The sequence below is a fragment of the Anoplolepis gracilipes genome, chromosome 3 (genome assembly GCF_047496725.1).
Source record: "Anoplolepis gracilipes chromosome 3, ASM4749672v1, whole genome shotgun sequence".
In the NCBI taxonomy this organism is placed as follows: Eukaryota; Metazoa; Arthropoda; class Insecta; order Hymenoptera; family Formicidae; genus Anoplolepis; species Anoplolepis gracilipes.
Window position 1 is genome coordinate 5654844 of NC_132972.1, and position 26496 is coordinate 5681339.

A 26496-nucleotide genomic window follows, 5' to 3' on the forward strand; every position below is an offset into this window, starting at 1 on the left:
TGAAATATTTTTCGTAATAAATTAAATATGCACGGTTTGAAATTGTTACAATATCGATGAATATTCAATCTGCACTCTTAATAGATATACGGGCAAATCATTTTACCCGAGTTCTCTCGGATCCGTTGTCGCGAATAAACATATAAAGCGTCAAGCTTACGTGTCTATATAGTATATATCGAAACCGCCAACTAACCAGAATTATATCGATATCACTCCCAACTCGCGTATGCTGCAAAATGGAGAGATACATATAATACTATAGTTCACGTCGCGGTTATCGCGCTAAACTTTGTTTGGGTGACATTATTATTTTACTCGAATGTTCGTATACTGTTATTATTGGAATACACTATTTGCCATTTGGTCGTGATATTCGCGCGAAGAAGAAATTTGCCGCAGAAATTTGACGCGATATCGATTGCAAGAGAGTAACGATACACTCTTCAGTCCTCTTGTCGTAATCGCGCGCGTGGTATCTATAATCGTGGTATCTATAATCGTTTCTTAATTGTATGCAAATATCGTATCGATTAAGCAAGGACCCGAGCGACAACTAGGGCGATCGAGAAACGAGCGTGGCTACGAAACTAACAGGCGCAGGGTGCGTGTTTGCATCATGTGTCGATAGAAAAATTGTGCATTAAACTGTTAGTAACATAGACTTTATAGACGTTAGAAAGAGAAAGAGAAATAGAAAATAAAACTATGTTTATCATGTATTATACAGTTTTGTTAAAAAAAAAAGTTATACATTTTTAATTAAGCTTCGTTATGCTTCTTTTTTGCATTTTATACAGATATATATTTTTACATTTTTTCGTATACATTAAAATAAATATTTTTATGGATTTTTTTAAAACAAGTCAAAAACATACCTTGCTATTTAAGTCATTATTTTATTTTGTATGCCGTTTTTTTTTCTATTTATATATAAATATTATATATATGAAATTGTTAATAAAAATGTAATTCGATATTGTTGAATGGAAACAATAGTATAAATTGATATAAATATTATTTCATAATTATTTTCTGTGTGTCAATATATAATTATTACATATAATATGCATGATATAATTAAACATAATTATTTTAGCACAATATAAGATGAACATTTTATTCTTTTATAGAATCTTGTGAAAGAATTACTTTTTCTTTCTTGTTTTTCCAAATAATTAAAAAAGTATGAAAATATAACTTGAACTAGTATTTTATCCAATAATTGAAACATGATAATATTGTATAATATTTCTTAACTTTAATTAATATTTACTTCAAATCTTCCGAGAGACGGTAGAAACTAGAAACAATGTAACGCGTAATGACATTCTGTTGATGGTTCGTTCCACGAGATTTTTATTTTTATAACAACATTAAACTTATATAATGAAGGAGAATTCTCGCTTGCTACAGTTTATCGGTTGATGAAAGAAATTTTTCCGCAATCTTGATTAATGTATTATAATTCAGCACTTCCTGACATTACATTGCCTGTAAAGAAAGATTTTATTTTCAATGATGTTGATGTGTATTTTTGCATTATTTCTCTTATTTACTTATAAATTAATTTGCGATACAATATAAAATAAATTGATTAAATTAAAAATTTATTTGGAAAATTTACTCGAGAAAAATATTTAAATTTTACATACATATTTTATATAGCTGTTATAAAAATTTGAGAGAAATATAATATGTTCGCATTATAGTAAGAACAAATTTTATATTATTTTAACTGGTTATTAAATCAAAAGTAATTATATAACCAAGTAAATAATTATATAAACAAGTTTATCTAAAATTGAAATCTAGATTAAATAACAAATTTATCACGACATTTTAATGTATTAATAGTTATAAAGTGTATTTTATATGCATAAATGAGAAATAAAGTAGTAAGTTTATTGATTTTAACGAAGACTTAATACAATGATCTTAACGATTTTAATATTTAAATTGGATTATTAATAATCGGTAACATAGTCATGATTAGAATTTAAACTGATATTTATGATAACGATATAATAGCGATATGATTATGATTTATTTTATCAGACAGATGAAGACCAAGTTTGAAGAGAAAAACTGCATATATTTAGTATATATTTTTATACGACAATATATGTACAGAGAACAATACAAGATATTCTAACTTAAAAATTTTAAATTATATTGAGTATTTTAAAATTATAATACAATATATATATTTTTTATAAAATATTTATAATACTGTATATATATTTATAAAATATTTATGACATGTATTTATAATATATGTATATCGAGAAATATTTTTTTAAGATTAAAGACTTACATTAACATTTACAGTAATATATAGTAATTCCAACTAACATTCCGAGTCTGTACATCACAATGCCCTCAGCAATTTTCTCCTTGGTTAAGACAAGATAAGATAAGGGAAAAGATATAAGACGACAAGAATGCAATAAATTATTTTGACAAACATTTAAAGCACTTAAATTACAAATTTAATTTAATTAATATAAGATTTCAGCACAATGCTTTTGTAAATAGTTATGTATATTTTACAATTAAATCTATTGTTGTAATCTTATCTAATTTATATAAAGTATTGTTTATTCAGCGAATAAAAAAATATAAGACAAATTAGAGTAGAATAAAATCGATTTAGTTTTTGATTCGGATTCGATTTGGAATGTTACACGAAAATAATTTATCACAATACATTATATTATTATAAAGGCAAGATTATTATTATACGAATGGAAGCAGTCATATCACGTTACGCGAGAGGAAATCAGTCTTATCAGGATGGGAAATTGCGTATATAGTATACATGTTTGCGTATGCAATCACTAATGAAACTCGTTAGTCATGCATGTATATTTTACGTTTATTGCATTGGAAGAAATCACGTCCGACCTAGTCTTAATTGATGAGCTTCGTGTATAATGTTCGAAAATAATTTTATATCATCATTCCATTCCAAGTATCGGGGAAACGATTACTGTACGACATTTTCACTTGTCGAACATGGAATAATATTTTTTAAATAGGCATTTATAGAGATAAAAAAAATGAATATATACAAGAGGAATATTGTTGAATTGGTGATACAATCGATTCTTCATAAAAAAATAATTCGAGAGATGAAAATTTTTTTATATGACGCTTTGTTTTCAAAAGAAATAACTTTGTAAATGGAAAAATGATTACACTTCTTTTTGGTTGCGCCATACATATGCTTATTGTTAGAAACACTTTAATAGATTATATATATATATAAGATAGAAAATAAAATTTATATTCTAATGGAATATAGAATTAAATATAAAAAATATTTTCTATCATTCACATCAATCTGTTATTCTTTTTTATTCTCCTTGTTGTCTTCACATTAGTTATTATTACAACATCTTATTAGTCTCATAAAAAATTAAAAAGTGTTCTTAAATATTATAGTGTGTTATCTTGTTTTTAATAATTGCATTGTTTTTTTACAGGCCCAGTCGGACGACGACGATGTGGCGGACGATGTGTCCGTCAATGTCGGGGCACCGGATGATTTCATGACGGAATTTTTCGCGGAGGTGAGTGACGAATTAATTTGTTGCCGCAATTTCATTTCCGGCGCCGCGCACGATTTCCCAACAATTGAAAGTAGGTTAAACCGGTATCAGAGCGAAAAAAAATATATATCCGAGAACAATGCACGGTTCCTTTTCTCGTTTCTTTTCATATAAATATATATGTATATATATATATATATATATATATATATATATATATATATATATATATATGTGAATATCGCAGAATAATACATAAGTGTAACGATCCTTATGTATATGTGTAAAATTTAATAAATCGGAGGAAACACAAAGCATTCTCTAAAATTTACTGGAATCTTTGCACAGGATTCTCTTATTCTATCGATCACGCTTCACGAGAGCTCTCTCTTATTTTACGGTAAAATGTTTCTATTTGTAGATATGTACGTGTATGTGTGCGTGTGTATGTATGCGCACTTGCTCGAACAACAAGATGCAGCTTTCTTGTAGCTGCATCAAACGCGTGATACATCTTTTTTCTCGAAGGATTTTCACGGTTCGGAGATGCCTTCATGATTCGCGTGCGCTTTACTGAAGCGAAATCTCTAACGAGCATCAGTACATCGCGTATGCGTCGCGCATTAATCGTATCGCTTAATCAGCTTATACGGAATTACGATGGAAACATAAATCGCAAACACACGTTCCTGCTGAAAAGCGACGCACGTTTCACGTTTCATATGTTCTGTCATATACGCGTCATATTAAATATTTTTCGAGAATAATTGTAAATTGTAAATCGTGAATTATTATTTGAGGATTACTGGATAATCGTCTTTCGGAAAATTAATTAATATTTGCGTTTCTATAATATTAATTTAGTAAATTCCGTCACTATTTACAGACTAAATATACATATATAGCGGATGTTTTGTAGAAACAAAAAAATTGTATCCATTTCACTTCCATTAGTTTCTGCAGAACGAAGAATAGACAAGCAAACATGTGATCTTATATATATATATACATGAGTCTTGTCTTACACGTGATAATAAACCGGTTTCCACTTTTTCTCTCGAATGCATAAGAGTTCATTTATTTGATACATTATTTCTTTCGCAAGCTTGTAATTTGTCGTCGTAGATAAGAGGTACTATTATTTGGAATAAATTGTACTATCGCACAATGCTAGTATCATTCTTTATATTCTAAAAAAAAAATAGAGAATGCTAAAAGAATTTTTGTTATGATTTGCAATATTTGTGAATTATTTTACCAAACTGGAATCACATTTTAAATTTCGCTCTAATTAACATATATCTTTATCAGATGTAATTTGAGAAAAATAAACACATATATTTTATAAATTTATATCTCTCTTGCTGTTTACGTATGCAGTTTGTTTGCCGCGCCAACATTGTAACAAATATAGAAACGTAAGAATAAAAATGAAAATTCAGATTAAAGAGAAGATTATTTACAAATTTATAAGAAAAATACATCACAATACATTTTTGGTTCTATTTTTAAAGTACATACATGCCTTCGTTTCCAGTATTTGTCTGATTTTTATTCATGGATTTTTGCTGATAAATGTTTGGAAAGGCAAAGTAAACGGTAATAACTTTTGTAAAATGTAATAATAAGATACTGTTGATCTTTGCAAATGCTTGTGCATTTCTATCTATCTTTAAAATAATTGCTTTAAGATTTTATTTTCATTAGCATAGTTTTCATCTTTATAATATTTACTTTATTATAATTTGCATTCATTATAAATTATCTATAGATTTATCCGTGGTTTTTCCAATATCGTATAATCTTGATCGTTGAATAATTTTGCAACAACGGCATAATTAAAATATAATTAAAAGTTATCTCGATATCTATCCGGACTTCAACGTATTTCACATTAAAGATCAGTTCATATTCGCCGTTCGATTACGTCGATTAGAGACGAGAAGAAGCGTCAGATAGCCAAGATAATTTCGCGTGACTATAATTATCGCGTATAATTTTACTGATAGTTGGATAATTACTGCGAACAGTATGCGTGTTTCTCACGTTGTTTCATCGTCGTTCATAGTCGTGTGCGTTTGACGTTTACGAGGGACTTTCCAGTTCCAACGTCGGAAAATACAACGCTCGCGAAATCCCTCAGGCGGAAAGGATGCCGTTGGATTTTAATGTGATCATCGGAACGCAGGCAAATGTAAATGCAGAAAACCAAAGTGACATTATACAAGGTGTTTTGGTTTTAGTTGATAAACGTCATTTATACGTTACTGTTTTCATGTTTTGTGTTATGTAAGCGGCAAAATGGAAAATCGCACTTTAAATCAGAGGAAAACCTAGAGTTCGCGGGAATTTCTTTATCTGAAAAAAATCAGGGAAGTCTCACAGAATTTTATTGGAATTCTGGGAGTTTTTTTTCGAAAATTCTCTTTTTGATCATTTTCCTCTCATATTGTAAACAGTCAGCCTCGTGTATGAAACTAGAGTCTCACTTCGTGGAAACTCATTAATTGTTGAACTTTCTAGCTTTATTTTTAATTGTTTTAATTCTATAGTCCTTGATAGATTAAACAAATAATTCTGGATATTAAACAAACAAAAAAAATGCCTCGGAACAAACTGAAACGCCAAGTTTACGTTGTTTACTTTGTTCACTGATTTTTTTAGCATTTCTTATCAGATTTTAAGCGCTTGAAAATTCTATAATAGTTTTACAAAAAGTTCTATGCGTAAACATTGTTAGAAAATTAATTAAGTAAATTAAACCATCCGAGATGCGGGACATGTAAGTACCGAGATGAGATGCTTGTATTTCCGCTCGTATATAATAAATTCATTGTGCATATGTACAGAAGACATTATTATTAATGAAGTTATAAATGAATTTATGCATGAATACATTTATATATTTTATATATTTATGTACATATATAGAAAAGATATGTGTGTTTCGATATGTACATACATAAATTAATGTGTAAAGACATTAATTATCCTTTCTGTACATTTTATAAAGATGATAAATTACTTATTTGTTTGTTAATGATTTTGTATTTATTTGTACATCAAAATATTACTACGTATTATCGGAATTAATTTTTTTTTGTCGCGATTATTGCATAGTATATTTCATGCAATTCCATTTATGTTTCATATGTGAAGTTGGCGTCTCACTTCGTAGAAAATTTATTAATTGTTAAGAATTTTGGCTTTATTTTAATAGTTCTATTGATAGATTAAACAAATAGTGCCGCCTATTAAAAAAATGACCCTGGAAAAAATCGGGACAAATATAAACATTAGATTAACGCTGTGCCTCATTTTGTTTTTGGACGATTTTTTTAGCATTCTTGCCAGATTTGAAGTGCTTGAAAGTATTGTAATAGTTTTACAAAAAGTTCTATGCGTAAAAATTATCGGAATATTAATTACACAAATTAGATCGCCCAAGATGCTGGATGTAAATGAGATTTCGTGTTATATCGGTGTCTCAATCTAATTTGTTTAAAAAATATTTTAATAATTTTTATACATATCTAGAACTCTATTCAGAAAGTATAAGTAATTGCAGAACGACAAAAAACGAAATTTGATTTAAAGTCGATAGCAATCGAAATGTAACGAACGTCTCATCTCGATACTTGTACGTTTAGTGTCTCGGGTAATTTAATTTGTTTAATAAATATTCTAATAATTTTTACACGAGTAATTCTTTCTAGAAATTAACAAGTGATTACAGACTGACGTGAAATCTCATTAAAGTCGATAGAACTATCGCATATGATCAGTGCACGTCTCGGTATTTATACGTTTGGCATTTTGGGCGATCTGATTCATTTAATAAATATTTTAATAATTTTTATGTATAAAACTCTCTCTGTGGAAATTAAAAGTGATTACAGCATAACATGAAATCTCATTAATCGATAGAAATATGACAAGCGTTTGATTTGGCAATTTAATTTATTTAATTAATATTCTAATAATTTTTACGCATAAAACTTTTTGTAGAACTATTGTGAAACTCAAGCGCTTAAAATCTGACAAGAAATGCTTAAAAATTAACGGCAGAGAAAATGAGATGTTGGAGTGTGAACTTGGAGTCTCAATTTGACCTGAGTAATTTTTTTTTATTTATTTAATATCAAATAAAGTATGTGTTCAAAATATATATATATATTTATTTTGTTTACATATTCAATGTCTTAATATAATATTACATGTCTTAACATTGTATTTAATATGAAATACATATTCTTTGTAATTTTTAATGGTAAAAAAATGAAAATTTTATACAAGTAAGAAATGCTTATTTTATGAAAGTTATTTAGTTTTTTAAATACATTTACAAATCTAATGCTTGAAACTTAAGAGGCTCTGTGTTTTTGTATGAATGAAAAACATTAGAAAATATAATTAAAAAAATTATTTTAGAGAAAATTGTATTTAAAAAATCTTGAAAATATTCTTTTTACTTGAAATTTTGAACAAAAATACCTGGAAAATCAGGAATTTTTCGGGGAATTTTTTGCAAAATTTCAGTAGACATTTTGTAAATCAGATGTTTTTAACAATTCCTGATATATGTAAGATGATGAGGGAGAAAATTGATAATTTTTTGGAAATGAATAATTTTGTGATTTTTTTCTGTTATGACATTTTTATATCAACTTTAAATTAAACTTAAAATTGGAAAAAATGTAAGTATATTTAGTGACAAAAAACTTGTATTTTCTTTTAGAAAATCAAATGTACATTTCTCATTTCGTTAAATATCAAGTACGGAATAATTCAAAATTAGTAAGATAACAAAACTTGATGGGTGATCCCTGAGGATATTTGCAGTAGAGAGTATACTGTGAACAGAGAGTATGTGAACAGAGATTCTATTTAGCTCCATTACGGAATTGCAAGAATGAATTGCTTTGCGAGATGCTAATTTTACCTACATTTGTTGTATTAAATACTGTCATTACACTCGCAAACTACTTACCACAATTGTATTATTGTAAACTTGTATTAGCTTGCTATTTTGTTTCATGTATTTATCGGAAACATATATACACAGATAAATCGTTCATTTATACAACTAATAACAAAGTTCTATAAATCCCACGCGTTTAGATAGAGAAACTTTTATTTTTACGTATCTGTTGTCAAGAGATTTGTTATTTCATAAGATTTGTTTCTATGTAAATTTTACTGACATACATCTTAATCTCATCATATTTATCAATTTTTTTGTATATAAATCTTTATTATCACGTATCTTTTAGAATGAAAAATTTACGGTTTACTTTTTAAAAGTTTATCTTTTAAAGGACAAAATTGCAAAAACGAGCACGTGTCGGTCATTAAATATGTATAACGCGCGCAAAAATGTTATCCATGTAAAATTTTCGTTAAATTGTTGTGAAAAAATTGTTACGCGCAACTAAATAATTCGGGATTCACATCGACACGTAATCTCGGTCACCATGTATTTATATTTATGTTGCTAATAAAGCGACAACGGTACAACGCGCGGCGGTAAAATTGCATCGAAGATGCAATTTCCATCAGGTGACAACACATACGAATATCGCAAAAATTTCTCTCCGTTGCTGTCACGATATTTTCCAACGGGAAAGAATCTTGACGGAGAAAAGAGAGCGCCTTTTCATGTAAATGGATGATCATAAAAGAGCGCGCGCGAAAAAGCTCGCGCACGGTAAGTTAGATTGATTTTTACCGCGTTCTATCGTCATTTCGCTCGTTTTATCACGCATCTTTATTCCCCACTGTTTTTTCCACGAGCACCCTGCGTGTGTCATCTGAAAGTTCTCTATTATTTTCCTGTTATAATATTGAGCTTGCGTGTGTCTTTTTTATTGTTATTATTATTTTCATATCATTCTACATTATTATTTTCTTTTCTATAATGTTTATTTTGCGTTTTAGCATAAAAAATGAATTTCAAAATGCAATTTTGTATGCTTGAGGCTATCAAGAGAATTTTATAATGTACATATTATATCATCTCGATGAAAAGAAGGTTACAATATTTTGCTAACAAGGCAATATATGAAGATGAAAGTAATATTTTAGTTATAATAATAACTATATCTACTTAAAACATATTTTATTCTCTTCTTCATATATATACACATACACTTATACTTCTTTCAGGTTAAATTTCTTCCCAAAAATTTGAATCAATATTTTTTAAACAACATGTTGATATATATATATATATGTATATGATATTAAATATTTATCTTTAATATAATTTAACTAATAAGTCGCATTTTCTCGAAAAAGGACATGTGTAGGCGCAAAAAAGTCTTTGTACAACTGATAAACTTTATCGTTGCAAACGCAGAATAAAAAGTATATATAAAATGCCAGCAATATAAAGTACATATATTTTAATATAAAATATTTTTTTAATAAAAAAATTCTAATAAAAAATGTTTACAATCTTTATGTCAACATTAGTATCGTGAATGCTATGGTAATTTGATGATTAAAATACATCAAACGCGCTAAAAAATCAATGTAGATTATAATTACTGAACTGTGACGTAAATCTCTTTTAAAAGTAAAACGTTCCACGTGCGCCTCCGGCGTAATTATTTGTGTGCGCGACTAAATTTGAATTTTCGCTATATTATCAGCTATATTAGCGAAATCAACTTATGATCCTCGTAGTACCAACTCATGCGGATAAAAGGAGCGAAACACGAAGTTGTTATTCTATCGATACAAAATTCCTTCGCGCGTGGAATCGCACGCAAGCTTATTCTCGTCATCTTTGCGAGCGCTAATATCTCCTTCCGTTTTCGCGAACTTTGCGAGTGTGTTTCAAGTTACGAGGCGAAACTTACGCATAGAGACGGGTCGCGAAACGAACTTCTGGAATCTTCTCTAGACAGAGCTCGGAGAAGGATAATTACCTTTTTCGTTGTAACTTGCGTTCGTAAGGGCTGCATACGCCCGGAGATTTTAATCTGAAAACAGGAGAATTACGTGTTTGAAATACTGAATAATTTCACATTCATTTGGAATGTCAATATTATAATTTTACATTACTGGGTTGTAAATGCCGATATTTATTAATGTTTGTTTTTTAAATCTTTTAATCTTTTCGATTTTTGTAATGAACGTTTTACTTTTGTATTTCCAAAACGTTTACTGTGTTCTATTTATAAAACACAGTAAATATAGATTTAAATAGATTATATAATGGAATTGTTAAATTAAGAGTAACAATTTATCGAGAACTTATACAATAATAATCACAATTTATAGATGATTATTAATGCATTGATAGCTCGATAAAACATTACTTGTATTTAACAATTTTATTTAATGGGCAAATAACATTCCTACACTGCAATGAAATAATTCATAATAATAATGCATCAATATTATTGATATTATTATTATTATTATTATTATTATAGTTTATTGTGATAATATAAAAATAAATAATAATATACATAATATAAAAATATAATATTACAACATTTTGTAAAAGTATATTTTAATTCTTTTTTAGTTTGAAATTCTTTCGAAAATGTAAGAGGAATATCCGCCTTAGAAAATACTTAGATGACGAAAAAAAAAACCGCCAGTCTGAGGAGGTTAACGCGAAATCGATACGCAGGCTTGCTGCGCGATGTATCGCTCGTGTTTCGGGGATGCCAAAATATGTCGTTGTAGCAGCTATTAAGTCACTGTCCTTGTAAGGTACACATTCATGTACCTCGTATGTAAACACGTTGCAGTCTATGCACTAGGTCGCAGTAAGAGGGGAAGTAACGGAAGGGACTACGAAATGGCCAAGCGGTACAATAGCAAAATGAGACGCACTTAGCAAAGATGCGTCGCCGCGAAATGATGCACAGGATGATGCTAATGAGAGTCATTTCTGTACGCGAGCAACGTACATTTTGTTGATGAGAGAGAGTTATCTTTTGACGTAAAAATCGGGCAAAAGAGTTTTTACATGAGATATAGAAACTGCTTCAGGACACATCAGTTTTTATTAAAATTTAAAATCTGCGAAATAAATATCTTTATCGGATATGTAGCTTTATTTATTTATCGTCGATGTCATTTCATTTTATTATACATTACCTACAGCCATTGACAAAATTATTAGGCACCCTTAAATTTTCCGTATTTCTTATTTTGTAATATATTGATAACGCATTAAAGTTGCTATCGGTAATTTAAAAAAATTTTTATATCTTCCTTGTTCTGTGCTTTAAAAAAGAACACTGTTTTATTTCTTAAAATTTTATTTTATTATTTTTGACACTCTGCAGCTCGGTAAAAAAATTTCTCTCTAAAAATTTAAGTCAAGTTCCATAAACTACAACATTTTGCCTACAAAATGCTTTTTTTTTTAAATTTCCTACAATTTTTTTTAGCCGAGATACATAATTTTGAAACTAAATCTGTATTTTTCAGACATGTTGTCGATACTGGGCGACAAATTATCGCAAACAAGAAATGAAAAAAACATTTTAGAGCTTAAAATTTCAGCTTTAAAGTGCTAGCAATAATTTTTTTAAATTTGTTAATCTTTTTAGTATTTATATACTATTAACAAAATAAGAAATAGGAATAATTTAAGGCTGCCTAATAATTTTATCAATGGCTGTATATGTTACAAAGAAATATGTGGAAATAGATACATATGTGTGTTTAATTGACACGCAATGTACACCATGTCCGTGACTCTATAATTAGAAACCTTGTCAAGTTTCTAGAATTTAATTAACCGTTAAAATTACGTCATTTCCTAAACTATCTCTCGTCATCGTGAGCTTTCGCTGTTAAGGGGATTAAAGTCAGATGGAGCTTGAGCGGGACAGTTAACGTTTACGGACCGAGTCGTTCTTTGAGATGGTTGGTTATCTCTCTCGAGTTTTCTCTCAACGAATTTCACCGGCGAAATTCCAGATTGCCAGTCGCTGTCGTCATCGTCGTCACGGCTAGCGTCTGACGTCGTTTCATGCGATGAAGGATCCCGATGAGTCAGACGGAATCGCATCAAGTCGAAAAGGTCGATGCGAGAGAGCGAGTGAGACACGGGAAATTACGCGTCCTTTTTCAGCTTGCGAATCGATGGGACGGGATTTTTTGTCCGGATGAAATTTACGATGTTGTGTACGTGCATCATCGTACACAGCCCGGAACCGGCTCCTACGTTCGCTAGATATCCGTTATTCTCTTTCGTCCCTCTAATTAGACCACATCCAAGATGTATACGCGTACGAGAGCTTTTGGAATTTATCGCAACCGTGGCGTTTCGTTAAAAATACCTCTAAAAGCTGACAGAGAACGAAAAGCTTTTCGCAGTTAGGAAATAGCCCGCAAACTTTGTATCGAAAGGAATTTCCTATATTGTTTTATTTATGCGACATGCACGCTTGCATTAAGTTTAATAAATTATTAAATAAACTAAACATCAATTTATAATGAATAAATTTATCATATTAATTGATATTGTAAATAAATATATGTGATAATTATTACCATTAAATAATAAAATTAAATAATTAATATTATTAATATTAAATAATAATATTAATAAGTAATATAATTATTAATTATTATTAATAATTTATTATTAATAGACTAATAAATAATAAATTAATAATATAAATATGTGCGTGATTTGTTTATAAAATTGTATTATATTTTATTGTAACATATTTAAATAAAAAATTTAATCAATATTAAAATAATTAGTAATAAGTAATAAAATAAAATGCGAAACTTGATGTACGCCAATGTTTTATTATTATTTACTGTTCTGATTAAGAGACACATTATTAGTGAAATCACAATTGTTTAAAGATACCTATGGAAATTGAAAAATTTTTATAAATCTATACATCTATAAATTTTAATATTTCCTTTTTTTTTATTCAAATTTAAAAGACGCGTAAACGTGCAAAGGAACAAGCATGTGCGATTGTTTGAACAAGTACATACAATCGCCTGACCAAACGCGGTTTGCATCACTTACGGCGAGCACTATTCGCTCCGACCACAATTACGGCTATACTACTTAAGTCGAGTAGTGTGTCCGGCATAATGTCCGGTATACGTCGACCTCGACTACTTAAATTGGCTTTCATTAGCAATGCAATCGAGCGCTTTTTTTCTCATTATTCTTTTAACGAGGCCGTATTTATCTATTAAATGCGAGACTTATTTTAATAGTTGTCACTTTAATAATATATTAAACATTTTGGTAATTTCGCTCACAATCAGTGTGATGACTTTTAATATTTTTTATTTATATTATGTGCTATAATAACAAGGATATATTAGAATCCAATAATAAATTGCATTTAATTAGAAAGATTGTTACACATATTAAAAATTCTTACATTAAAAATAAATCTTATATCAATTATTTGTAAAAAGTAACGTCTATGAACTATTTTTTGAAAGCTATAAATTTTAAAATAAAAATAAGTTTTAATTTTAAATTATTCCTTTAAAATAACTCTTCTAATATAACAGACTGTGAGATCTAGTGACAATATTGAATTTTTTCAAAACATGAATAATTTTGACAAAGTTTAAGTCAATTGCTGACTCTGACGTGTATGTTTTTCCGCAGGTGGAGGAGATCCGCGAAATGATAGATAGGATCCAGACAAATGTGGAAGATGTGAAGAAAAAGCACAGCGCCATTCTCTCCGCGCCGCAGACCGACGAAAGTGAGTTTAATTTATCATTTTGTACTTTACTTATATTACTTCTTCCGCATACATTCTCACGAATATTACAAACGAGCTCGGTTCGTCCTGCGAATAAAAAGGGGGATCACGTTCAGCGTGAAAATGACCATTTGCGGAAATTTGTCGTTTAACGGTCGATTTGAGGATTTAACGACTATTAGGCTTTGTTCAAACATTAGCGCGTTGGTATATACATTAATGATGACGCATTTGTTTATTTCACATGGTTATTTCGACGATCTCGTCGCTATTATATCACGATCAATCGCTCTTATTTATATTTGACAATTATTTTGTCAATGTCGGTATTCAATCTCTCGGAGATATTGATCGTCAGAAGTGAGGAAAAATGTTTGGGTCGGTCATCCGAGATGAATCAACACTTCGTTTCCAGGTTAACCGTTGATCCTCGCGAAACTTCTCTTCCGTCAGCGGCTTGCTAGGAGTCAAATTCAAATTTGCTCACTGTACATAATTCAGGAACTTATCCGTCTTTCCCGAGGTCGATTTACTCGACACCGGCGCGCTTTCAAGTCGGTTGGTTGCCCTCATTCCTCGCCGGAATACTTACATCCCGCTCATCCTTCGGTTCTTTGAATATTTCATTCAGCCGCAAACGCATGCGTTACTTGCCAAAAACCACTCACCGAACACACATTACGCCGAAATCCGATATTCCAGAGTGACATTTTATTATTAGAGTACGGTGACACGCAACAGAATCGTCCGAGCTCCAAATATATCGCATTTCGAACACTGGAGAAATTCGAGATTTATCGAATTTCAGATATGTATATCACAGGATTTATAAATTTCTGATATATAGCTAAAAACAATTTTGACCGATACAATTAGTGCGATATGATTAATAATTCAACTGTGATTTCGCCCGAGAAATAAATTAAATAATAATTTTTATATATAAACTTTTGCTCGATGGTAAGGATTGATTCGATGGCAAACATTAATCAAAATTCAGCTTTGAAAAGACTTTGGCGAAATAATTTCACCGAAGGATGTCCCGTTTATAATTATTCTCTGCGTATATAATTACTCATTACGAGAAATAATTCGGAAAATCTGATATATCGGCAGATTCACGCGAAAGATAATCGAGGCTCGATATTCCGATGAGCGTGACGCCGTCGAATTCAATAGCGGGAAATGCAATGCAGGGGATCGGTTAAGTTTGAAAAGTGGCTGGCAGAGAGGAGAGGGTAAAAGGAGGAGTGGTTGTAGCATGGCCAGGGCGCTTGCGAGAGGGTAAGCGAATGGGTGGCAGACACGAGAGGTACGGCAGAGAGAGAGAGAGAGAGAGAGAGAGAGAGAGAGAGAGAGAGAGAGAGAGAGATATACACTGGTGGTAATCGTCCTTGCCCTGGTTGCCATTGTAGCTGCCAGCCGGCCGGGGTTGGATTGTCATTCCTTACACCTTCATCCCCTCGTTCGTTGCGGCTTCTAACCCTTTGTTGATATGAATTGAATGCCAGCGGATCTACCGCGGATTAATCGTTAATAGCACTTCCGCGAACTTCGCTTTCTGGAACGTCTTTTTTAGAAAAGCTTACGGATTACAAAGACGTTCGTTAGCGTAATTAGACTCGGGAGTGCTTTCGAAGTATAAGAAAAAAATTCTTTATAAATTGCAATTTAGAGAAATTTAACTTTTCCAACACCCCCCCCCCCCTCCCTCATTTCGATTTATGCGTAATTCATAGATATATCTAGATGGAGATTTTATTTTAAAAATCTACTTGTTAATTTTGCGGTCCCGGATATTTAATAGTAGCTGTCATTGATAATACGTACACTATCACAAAATCTAGTATTCTATTAATAATTTATATTAATATTCTATTAATTTATTTCTAAGACTTATTAATCTAATATTTTAAGAAACGATCGATTAAAGTTATACTTGTTAATATTAAAATATACGGTAAAAAAAGATAAGGAGAATTATTTTGCGCGCTGATTTATGTATAGAAATCCGGACAAATGACAGAAATGCAATCCTATTGAGCTTGTCAAGCAAGTAGCTTACTCTATCATAACCGAGAAGGATTAAGTAGTTCGAGAGCAACGGCCGCGTTAATTGCTATTTAATACTACGACTTTGAGCATCAAAATTTCGCGGTGATTTTGCCTGGCTTCGATTATTATACTGCACATAATCTTACTTTGTCAATGTAATACGTCTATACGTCGTATCGGTTTATTGTCGTAATAGTAGGACGCGCGTATTTCTATAGTTATCTGTCTCGCTCGGCCGGTCTCTTTTTAGCTTCGCTCTTTTGCCCGCCTGAGAAGTTTTGACGGCGAGGCAGCTAAGCCCTAGATACGTCAAAGAGGTTTTCTCTCCGTCCGTATGTATACTTGTATAAACATGTACGTGCTCCTCCGGACACTTGCGTTTATTGCAGCTTTTCGCAACGCGACTTAGTCGGAGCTTAAATGAAATAGCGGCTGGAAAATGAGAACGAAAATGGATAGAATTCGTGTATACTGGATAAGCTGCGAAATCCAACTTGCAATTTTATTTTCGATACTTAGTTATGCACAGAAATGTGCCAATTTGTTTATAGTAGTGACTTTTGCGCACATCGCGCTGCGAAGACTATTTTATAGCGCAAACGAATGGGATTATCTCGCGAAACGATGGCAGATATCATGGAAACTGGAAATCGTCTCTCTCTCTCTCTCCGAGATAATCTTAATTTTTATTTTTTTCTTATTTCTGTTAGATTGCGTACTCCAAAGTAAGAGGGCATTTATTGCACATCTCTTTTTCTATTTGACATAAATATAAATATAAAATCTATAAAATTATATAAATATATAAATTTAATACTAAATAATTATATTTAAATTATAAACAAAAATTGAAGCATGAGTTGAAAACGTAAAAATACGTCATGTATAAAAAAGTTTTTCTCTAAAATATTGCACGTTTTTTTTTTTTTTTTTTTTTTTTAAGGGTTAATTAATTCATTCAACGCTGTTGGGAGAGTTTTTCAACTCTGAAAACGAGAATCGCTCGTCGAGAAATACGCGAAACTGTTCATGACGCGGTCGATAGCCGCGCGCTACAAACGCGTACGCGAACGAGATGAAGATAATCGAGCCTCGTGCACGTCGATATTGTCACCGTTCGCGGCGATCCGATAGAACCGGGTTAAACGGTTTTAGAAACTGTGTCGCTCTGCCGAATGCCTCGTTAGAGGCGAGAGAGAGTGCGCGCGCGCGCGCAGATTACGAGCGATAATGACGACCCCGCGGGATCAGTGTTACACATTTGTTACGGCGGATGGTTCGATAATCGATCGTTCCCACGTCACTTACGCGCTCGGGTCCGCGAAACACAATCGTTGTCGTCCCCCCCCCGTCCCCTCCTTCCCCCTACCGCGAACCGGAACTCGCCCTATAATTTGCACGAAATTATTCGCGCGCTCGAATCGCCGCCGTCTGTATTTCCGCAACGCTAATGATAATATTCGTTAAATATCACATAATATCGCGCATTGTGCGCTCCGGGCAAACGGTGATTTTAATTAGTAGCCCGCGCCTCTCTTGTAATTTCGTCATTTTCAGTTGGTTGATTAACCTCGGGAGACATATCGAAATTTGTTCATTTTTAGTGTAAAATTTTACCAAATTTATACAAATTTCCGCCTCGTTTGCGATATTGATTATTTTTCTTTCCATGTGACATGCAATTATCGATATTTGCAATAAAAATGTTCTATATATTTCAGCACATACATATTATATTACATTTCTTTTCAATCAGATGTTTAAATGGTTTTATTATTCATGGACTATTTAGGTGTGAGAAATAACTACTGGTAAAATTATTTATGCGACTTCTGAAAAAGTAAACAAAAAATAATCCCAATAGTGTGCAAAACGCGCAAATTTTGATATAATTCTCGCATGAAATAATTATGTGTTACATATATAAAAATAAAAAGAAAAGTTCAAAATACATATATCTACGATGTAAAGAGATTAAATCGTTCCCGAGTAATCATCATCTCATACAATCCCGTTTCCGGTGAATAATTAACCGACTCTTTCTCACGACGTGCAATCGTAAAGAGTCATCGCCCCGACTGCGCTCATTTCGACGAAGTCGCGCGATTATGTAAATAAAAATAAAAAATAAAAAGAAATAAAAAATGTCGGACGCGCGCCAGCGAACGATACTCCGTGTGTGCTGATGTTACGGCATCGGTATAGACGCGCACCTGCCGGCGCTGCTAAATAGAAAAATTACGAGAATAGTCCTGCGCTAAAAATAACCTGAAAAGTCAGTGCGATAGAGAGGCCACTCGAGTTACTCGACGCCGCTCATCGATCCGATCTCGTAACTGCCAGCTGCTGTGTATCAGCGGCAACGGATGAGAGCGTTTATAAGCCGGCAACCGCGCGAAAAAATGGACCTTTGCGTCGAGATTCATTTAGACGGAACGATTCTTGACACGAGGGCCGATTGTGACGTACGCTTGCGGAACTATCGTCCGATTCATATGACATATTTTCCGTGAGCATGTACGTATGTACTCACGTTGAGATCGTAAAATATCTGTCAATTACACTACGCTAGACAAAAATTTGTTAACACACATCCCGAAATACAGCCATTGACAAAATTATTAGGCACCCTTAAATTTTCCGTATTTCTTATTTTGTTAATTGAATATAAATACTAAAAAAAAAGATTAAAAAATTTTTTAAAAACTATCGATAGCACTTTAAAGCTGAAATTTCTGGCTCTAAAATGTTTTTTTCATTTCTTGTTTGCGATAATTTGTCGCCCAGTATCGACAATATGTCTGAAAAATACAGATTTAGTTTCAAAATTATGTATCTCGGCCAAAAAAAATTGTAAGAAAGTTTAAAAAACCCATTTTATAGGCAAAATGTTGTAGTTTATGGAACTTGACTTAAATTTTTCGAAAGAATTAAGAGACAAAACAATGTTCTCTTTTAAAGCACAGAACAAGGAAAATACAAAAATTTTTTTGCTATCGGTAATTTAAAAAATTTTGTCAATGGCTGTATATAGTGGCATTGAGTATAATTTATGATTTAAAAAGAAAAAAATTAATTTTTTTTTCGTGAGTCTTTTTTCTCCTCGCGACAAACAGAGCAATTCTTCGAGCAAACGAAATCTCAATGTTCTTATCGTACCATTTATCGCCAGATGCGCTTGTTTAATCCTCTTCTTCTGTTTGACATTGCACTAAACCGATTAAATCAACCAACAGACTTTCTTTCGAGTAAAATAGGTTTAATCGGCTAGGGTTAACGTAACCTGCAACAGGTTGACGTTGATGGATAGCAGGGCTTAGTAACTGTATATCCCTTTACAAGCCTTTTGCAGAGTATACTCGCATTCTTCAATTTACTTTATTGAAAAATCAAATTGTCATAGAAAATGAAACAAGATCCGTTAAAATCCGATTAGAATGTTATATTAAAAATGGTTGTATCAGAATATCAGATATAATATTATTTTTTGTATTTTTTTTAGTCATGATTCTGTAATTACAAATGTATTTTAATTACTTAACAAATATTAAAATCGTATCCAACGAATATATATTAAAATACTAGTCTTCCTTGTGGTCATTTATTTATAAAAAAGAAATATAATGTATCACAAAATTGATATGGTAACATGTCAGAGAGAATTTTGACTTTTGATATAACATAGGTATACATACATCAAATTTGTTTCTATTATCATATTGAAATCCCCAGAGTGGAAAACAAGACAAATTTCACGAACATTAACACGAACCAATAAGAACATTGACGTAGAAACTGAACATTCCATATATATATATATATGACTAGAAATGAATTTTAACATTGATACGTTTGGAACATTTGGAACGGAATGACTATCATCTTGCGATGAACATTTGTGCTGATATGACACCATTACACCTCGCTGTCTGTCAACATGGCAGATCCAGGCACGACAGTTATATCGTATGCGACAAATTGCCATGCCAAGCTCAGACGAATAATTCATGCTCGACGCCACCGGGTTGATCCTGGCACGACCTCCTGGAGGACTCGGTTTAATCTTGTGTACGGGAGAATTGTACGCTATTCCAACATGTTACATACGTGAAGGAATTTACGGAGAATTCGTCCACTTGTAAAAGCGTTAAATCTTCTTGATGAGAGTTTCTCTTCTAAAGGATTGCAAAATAACAATTTACTTTGTAATGGAAAAATTTCCTTCACATGTTTAACTCAATTTGCGATATAGTAACGATTAGAATATAAAATCTATATATTTAATATTAGAGTATTTTAATTTACAGAAGTTAATCAATAAATCGATTTACAGTTTGATATAGAAGATTTATTCGGTTATGATATAATTTATGAAATGATAAAGTTTACTTTTTTTTACAATTATATATAATATATTACAAACATAATTAATATACATATAATTTACACAGAATTATTAAATAAGAAGTATGCATAGAAATAAGGGAAAGTTTTTTTTTCTCGCCGAAAATTATTTCGAGATAAATGACATAAGAATTTCGGTAGTATATAAATATATGTACCTATAGTATAAGTATGTATCAATTTTTCAATGAATAAATTTTCAGAAAGTTTTGAACGCATGCATGACACACGTGAAATACTGCTGTGAGAAACTGCAATATACATTTTGTCTGTGTTTTTTATTTTTACGACATCGCGGCAAATGTTCGTCGTGTCTGCATTTTTATTCGGGAATGTAAATTTTCCGTTTACATTTTACCGACGTGACGTGTTACAATCGAAGTGAAAGGCGCGCATACATCGAAAAGACCGAATTGGAATTCAGTGAGTTATATCGTGTCGCGGTCAATTAGAAGGACGCGAAAAATTTATATTTTATTCCATTGCACTACATGTACGCTTCGTACGTGAATTTAAGAGTGTTTAGAAAAAAAAATCAATCGAAAACTAATACTGCATTGCATAGCGCTTACAATTTATATGGAGTGTTCACATTCTGAAGATTGTAATTTTTTCAATCGTTAAATGAAAAAGTGTCGATACGTAAAATCGTCGAAGGAATGTAATTGATCGCACGACATTTTTTTCGTCGCACAGACTATATTCTTACAAGATGCGGCAGGTTTATTTTCTGTTCGCTCTTCGGGGAACGCTATATTCTCAGGTACACGTGCATATCTGAAAAGGTAGCTTATTATTATATTTCCGGGCGACGGGGCTCAAGCTTCTCTCGCATGTGGAGGAAACGTAGTTTGTTGTGGGGTTGAAGTACGGGGTGCGCTGACAAAAGAATCGTTTTAACGCCTGACACGGAGTGACATTGTAATTTTTTTATCAGACTTTTACGTCGGAGCTCCATATGCCGTGCACAAATGTGTCGCGTCGACGCATTGCCGTTTCGCGCGACGGGAGAATTTCATTTTCCGGTGAATGTCGCTCGCGTGCCGAGACGAACGGAAATGTTCTCCTCTGGAATTCCCTCCTCGATCGAAAACCTTTGAGAGCTCCTGTAGGCTTTTATACGCCGACAAAACGTCGGAACGTCGCTCCGAAGAGTAAGGTGTTGGCAACGTAATTAATCTTTAACCCCTTCAGGAAAGAGAGAGAGAGAGAGAGAGAGAGTGTTACGATATTGCCTCCAGTCTCGGTTCCCCTTTATCGTACTTTAATCTTAAGTAAATAATGTTCATTGTTCTATCATACGTTGGGATGTGAGAGTAATCAAGGTGATAAAGTTACTTGTTTCGAATTAAAAAATCCATGATTAAATTTGATGACTTTTCTTTTAGCGAAATTTTAATGGAACACACGTGTCTCTTAACGCTCGATTAACTTGCGATATTAAATTTATATGTAAATAAAATTTGTTACAAAGTTTACTTAAAATTATGTCAAGCATGGACCTTTGTAACTTGTTGACATTATTGAAATTTAATAATACGTAATAGATATGTATGCGCATCTGCCCATTCCTCCCCACACACACAATTGTTGATAATTCCATTGTAAAATTATATGTAATATATTGAAAGCTATAAATAAACACACAATATACAATATATTGTGTGTTTATTAATAGTTTTGTTTAAAAAAATTGATCTATTGAAGAAAAGAATTCCATGTAGACGTCTGAAATAACTTATATAAAATTTGACAGATGCAATACATAACGGATAGTACTTTGTGACCGACTCTACGGTTGTTTGAAAATCCGTGCGGTAAAAATCGCAGGAGAAAACCGCGAGACAGATTTGTCAGCGGCTGTCACAGTAACGAGTAAATCGATACGTCCGAAATCGAATGCGCCATAAAGCAAAAGCGCGTTCCTTGGCAAAAGCATTTTGCTGATCCCATAATAGCTGGCCATAAAACGGTAAAATATATCCCGTGTCGCGAAAAATGGAAATATATTTCTCTTTTTTGAATCATTTCTATAAAACGCGAGACGCGTTCTTTTTTTCCTTTCCTCCTTTTCCTATGCTTTTGATATCTCGTGTCGACGAATCGATTTCCGCTCCTGATGTCTGATTAGCGTTTCGAGATAGTTACGGAAAGTTGATTGATCCATTTCTTTTTTTACCACTATTCCCGACAAGAAATTGACTTTTGCCATTGACATCCGTTACACCGACCGGAACTGATCATCTCTCGACCGTTGACAGAAACGAGATCGAGTTACCTACAAGACGTAGTTGCCTTATTTGAGTCATTCTCATAAAAACGGAGAAAAAGAGATACTATCAATGGATAGCATGACATACTGCAGAAAATGATAAAAGAGAAATCGAAGGCAGAATTTACGTGCTTCTTTCATTAAAAATCGTCGTTGCGAAAGAAGAATCACGGAAGACTCCAGTTTAATTAAGCGTCATTAATTAGTGCCATGAGTTGCAAAACGATATCATGTACTTTGTTTTTTTTTTTTTTTTTTATTTTTATTTGTCCTCCTTTTTGCATCTCTACCGTTATAAAATTATACAGTTTCATAAATGCGACGCTGCGATTACTGGAATTTTTGTTGACCAAGTTTAATAATTTAGTCGCGACGCGGTTTCTATCGAGAGATGTAACTCAGTATGCAAATGAGAATGCCTCCCGCACAAATGTGTACACCTGCAGACGCGCATTTGCAACGTAACAATAAGCGTCGCGCTTGTTCCGCGGAATTCAGCCAAGGTTGTAACGAGCGACTGGCAGCTCGAGCTAATTTGCGTGCGACGTGAGCGAAGTTTACCTTCGCGCACAATTAGGTCGTCCTCCTCGTTGGAGCGACGCTGCAAGTTGGGTACAATGTTATATGGCACATATGCGAGGGCTGCTAGTGTCATCATCGAGCGTATAATAATTGAAATGCCTGTTATCGATATGCGTTTCGCGGTTCTACGCAACACGAGCGTGGGAAGACGAGGAAGCTAAAAATAGTGCGTTTTTCTCGTCTCGTCGAAAAATACCAAGTGACACATTTAATAACGTGTTCTGACGCGCGTGCAATCTAATTTTCATCGTGGTCGATCAATTTATGGTCTCGTGTGTATATGATAAAGTAAAGTTGGCCTGGAAGATGTTGGATAGGTTCATCATTTTATAATATCCATCTTGTGATATGACGTTGTGTGTCTAAAATTGTCGACTTTTCTTTCACATTCAATTTAGAATAATTTTTTAATTTTTCTATTCTGTTTTTTTTTTTTCAAATATAATCAGGCAACAAGTATGAAGTAACAAGAAATTTTCTCTCGATAAATATATATATATATATATATATATATATATAATATATAATCGTAATCGCTTTCATTAAAAAAAATCAATATTTGTATAAATGTTGATAATTTCATATATATATATATATATATATATATATATATATATATATATGAAATTTTAATATATATGAAATTATATTAATATTATATAAATATATATGAAATTTAATATATAAAATTATCTACATTTATGCAAATATTGATCTTTTTTAATGAAAGCGATTACGATTATATTATTGTCAAACAGTAAAATCATGATACAATTTTGTAAGAACGAAATTGATTAGCCGATGAAAATTTCTAACTAAATTGCAAACGGCGTGGTTTTGGAAAGATAAGAAAATAGTATTGTTCTCGCAATCTCACGCACAGCTGCTATTTCGGATAAATGGAAAGAAATATAATCATACAGATGGAGAAGCTTACGAGACTACATAGTGTTATAGTCGTGCAGGCACATCTCTCCGATCGTTTCTCGTCTGAAAAAAGATTTTTTCGAATCGACTAGGTTGTTCATTCGCGATAGAATCGTCTTTTGGCGGTTATCGCAGCCTCACAGGAGGTGCGCTTGCGTTAAGAAAAACGTCTAAACGACCTCGTAGAAACATTCAAGAGAGAGATGTTACATGTTGATTTCACGTTATCAGGGAATAATGGCCTTTCCAAGTAGAAAAAAAACATTTCTCTATTATTCCCTGTAGATTTATTCATAAAAATCTTATTGTTAGTTTTTATCAGATAGACGGACTTGGTTTTCTCATTTTAGATATTAGAGTTTGATCGCAATATAGTTGGATAAAATAAAAATTTTTATATGTATCAATTTTCATGCTTGATTATATTAATCACTACTAGAGTACATTGATAATCATATTTTAGAAGAAAATATTATATAACGTCTTATTCTTTGAAACGAATGGAAACTAGTAATGAAAGATAATTTCTTTACAATAATGTGTAATGAAGAAGATAAGTGAAAAAAATTACTCCTCAATCTAGTTTACTAGAAGAGAATTATGTTTAATGAAATTGGAAAAAAATTGCTCGTGTTACAAGCTACTAATCAAATAAGCAGTCGATAAATAATTCTTGCAGCTAGAAGAATTGACCAATCCTGGATAAAAGATTAGAATTAGCTAATAAGAAATGTTTTCTTAGCATTTACACACACACACACACATACACACACACACACACACACACACACACACACACACACACACACACACACACACACACACACACACACACACACACACACACACACACACACACACACATACAAAATGCAAGACCTCGTGTTTCTTTTTGAGTATTTGGCAAGAATTGTTGGTTTTGTTCTACCTCGCTTATTGTGTTCATGAAATATTACACTTACGTATTTTCGCTTATTTCTGTCTTTACAAAAAATTCTCTCAAGAGAACTTCTATTTTGTGGGATTACATGAAAAATTACATTCAGCAGTTTTCAGATTTAATAAATTTAACAAGTTTTAGAAAAATAAAATCTTTTAGTAATGTATAAAATTAAGGTAATTGAACAAAATGACACATATATAATCGAAAAAATTTGCATAAAGATATCATCTTTAAATATAATCCAAAAATCTGTGCGCACTTTCTACATAATCCAATAAAATTTTCATGGCAATTAATACGCTGAAAATTAGGTCCAGAGAGATTTAATTAGAGAAGGATTTAAAAGAGCATTAATTATTAATTGTTAAAAGGGGAAAAAAGAAACAATTTACTTTTTTAATATTTTTTAATTTATTTTTCTCTCTCTCTTTTTTCCCCTGCTTGTAGTCTCTGATAACATTCTAGAATATGTCAGGCAGGTTAACATTTTTTTTCTTTCCTTATTCCAATATATATGTATTACAAAACATATAGTTAATTAATTACTCCAATTTTTATATATAATTTTTATATATAATAATATATAGTTAATTTACTCCAATTTTTTAAAGATATACATATATCAGTTTATTCGTGGTGTGTTTGATGATTTTTTGCGAAAATGTCAATTTGTCAGTCGACGTAAGAAGCTTAGATCGCGAATTTAAAGCTGTCTCGATATCGCCGTCTCTTTTTCTTTCCTTCGAGTTGATCGCCAATACGACAGAAAAGATATGAACGAAAAATGTCGGGCTGTCTCGATAGAAATGGCAGAATCTCGGCTTCGTTGGTCTCACGACGTTATATAACAGTATCGATAGACGGGAAATGTTTTGCCAGTTTGTTCGTTCCAACGTATCGTGACCATTGATATACAGATACCTATGTGATAATAGTCGATTCGTGCATCGTTTTCCTTATTTAACTGATAATATAGTTTATGAAATATTGAGCGAAAAAAAATTCTACTTTAAATTCTCTTCGTATCTCGATTGG

The 26496-nt window shown here is 31.9% G+C and overlaps 1 protein-coding gene across 5 annotated transcripts in view; it reads left to right on the plus strand.

Annotated features, from left to right (window-relative positions):
- LOC140664244 (syntaxin 1A) overlaps positions 1–26496 on the plus strand; it is a 72104-nt gene that overhangs the window by 4749 nt on the left and 40859 nt on the right. For all 5 annotated transcript variants that reach the window (XM_072889191.1, XM_072889195.1, XM_072889192.1 and 2 more), the window contains exons 2-3: positions 3489–3575; positions 14179–14278. In XM_072889191.1, the coding sequence (XP_072745292.1) occupies positions 3489–3575; positions 14179–14278 (187 nt within the window). The remainder of the gene's footprint in view (positions 1–3488; positions 3576–14178; positions 14279–26496) is intronic.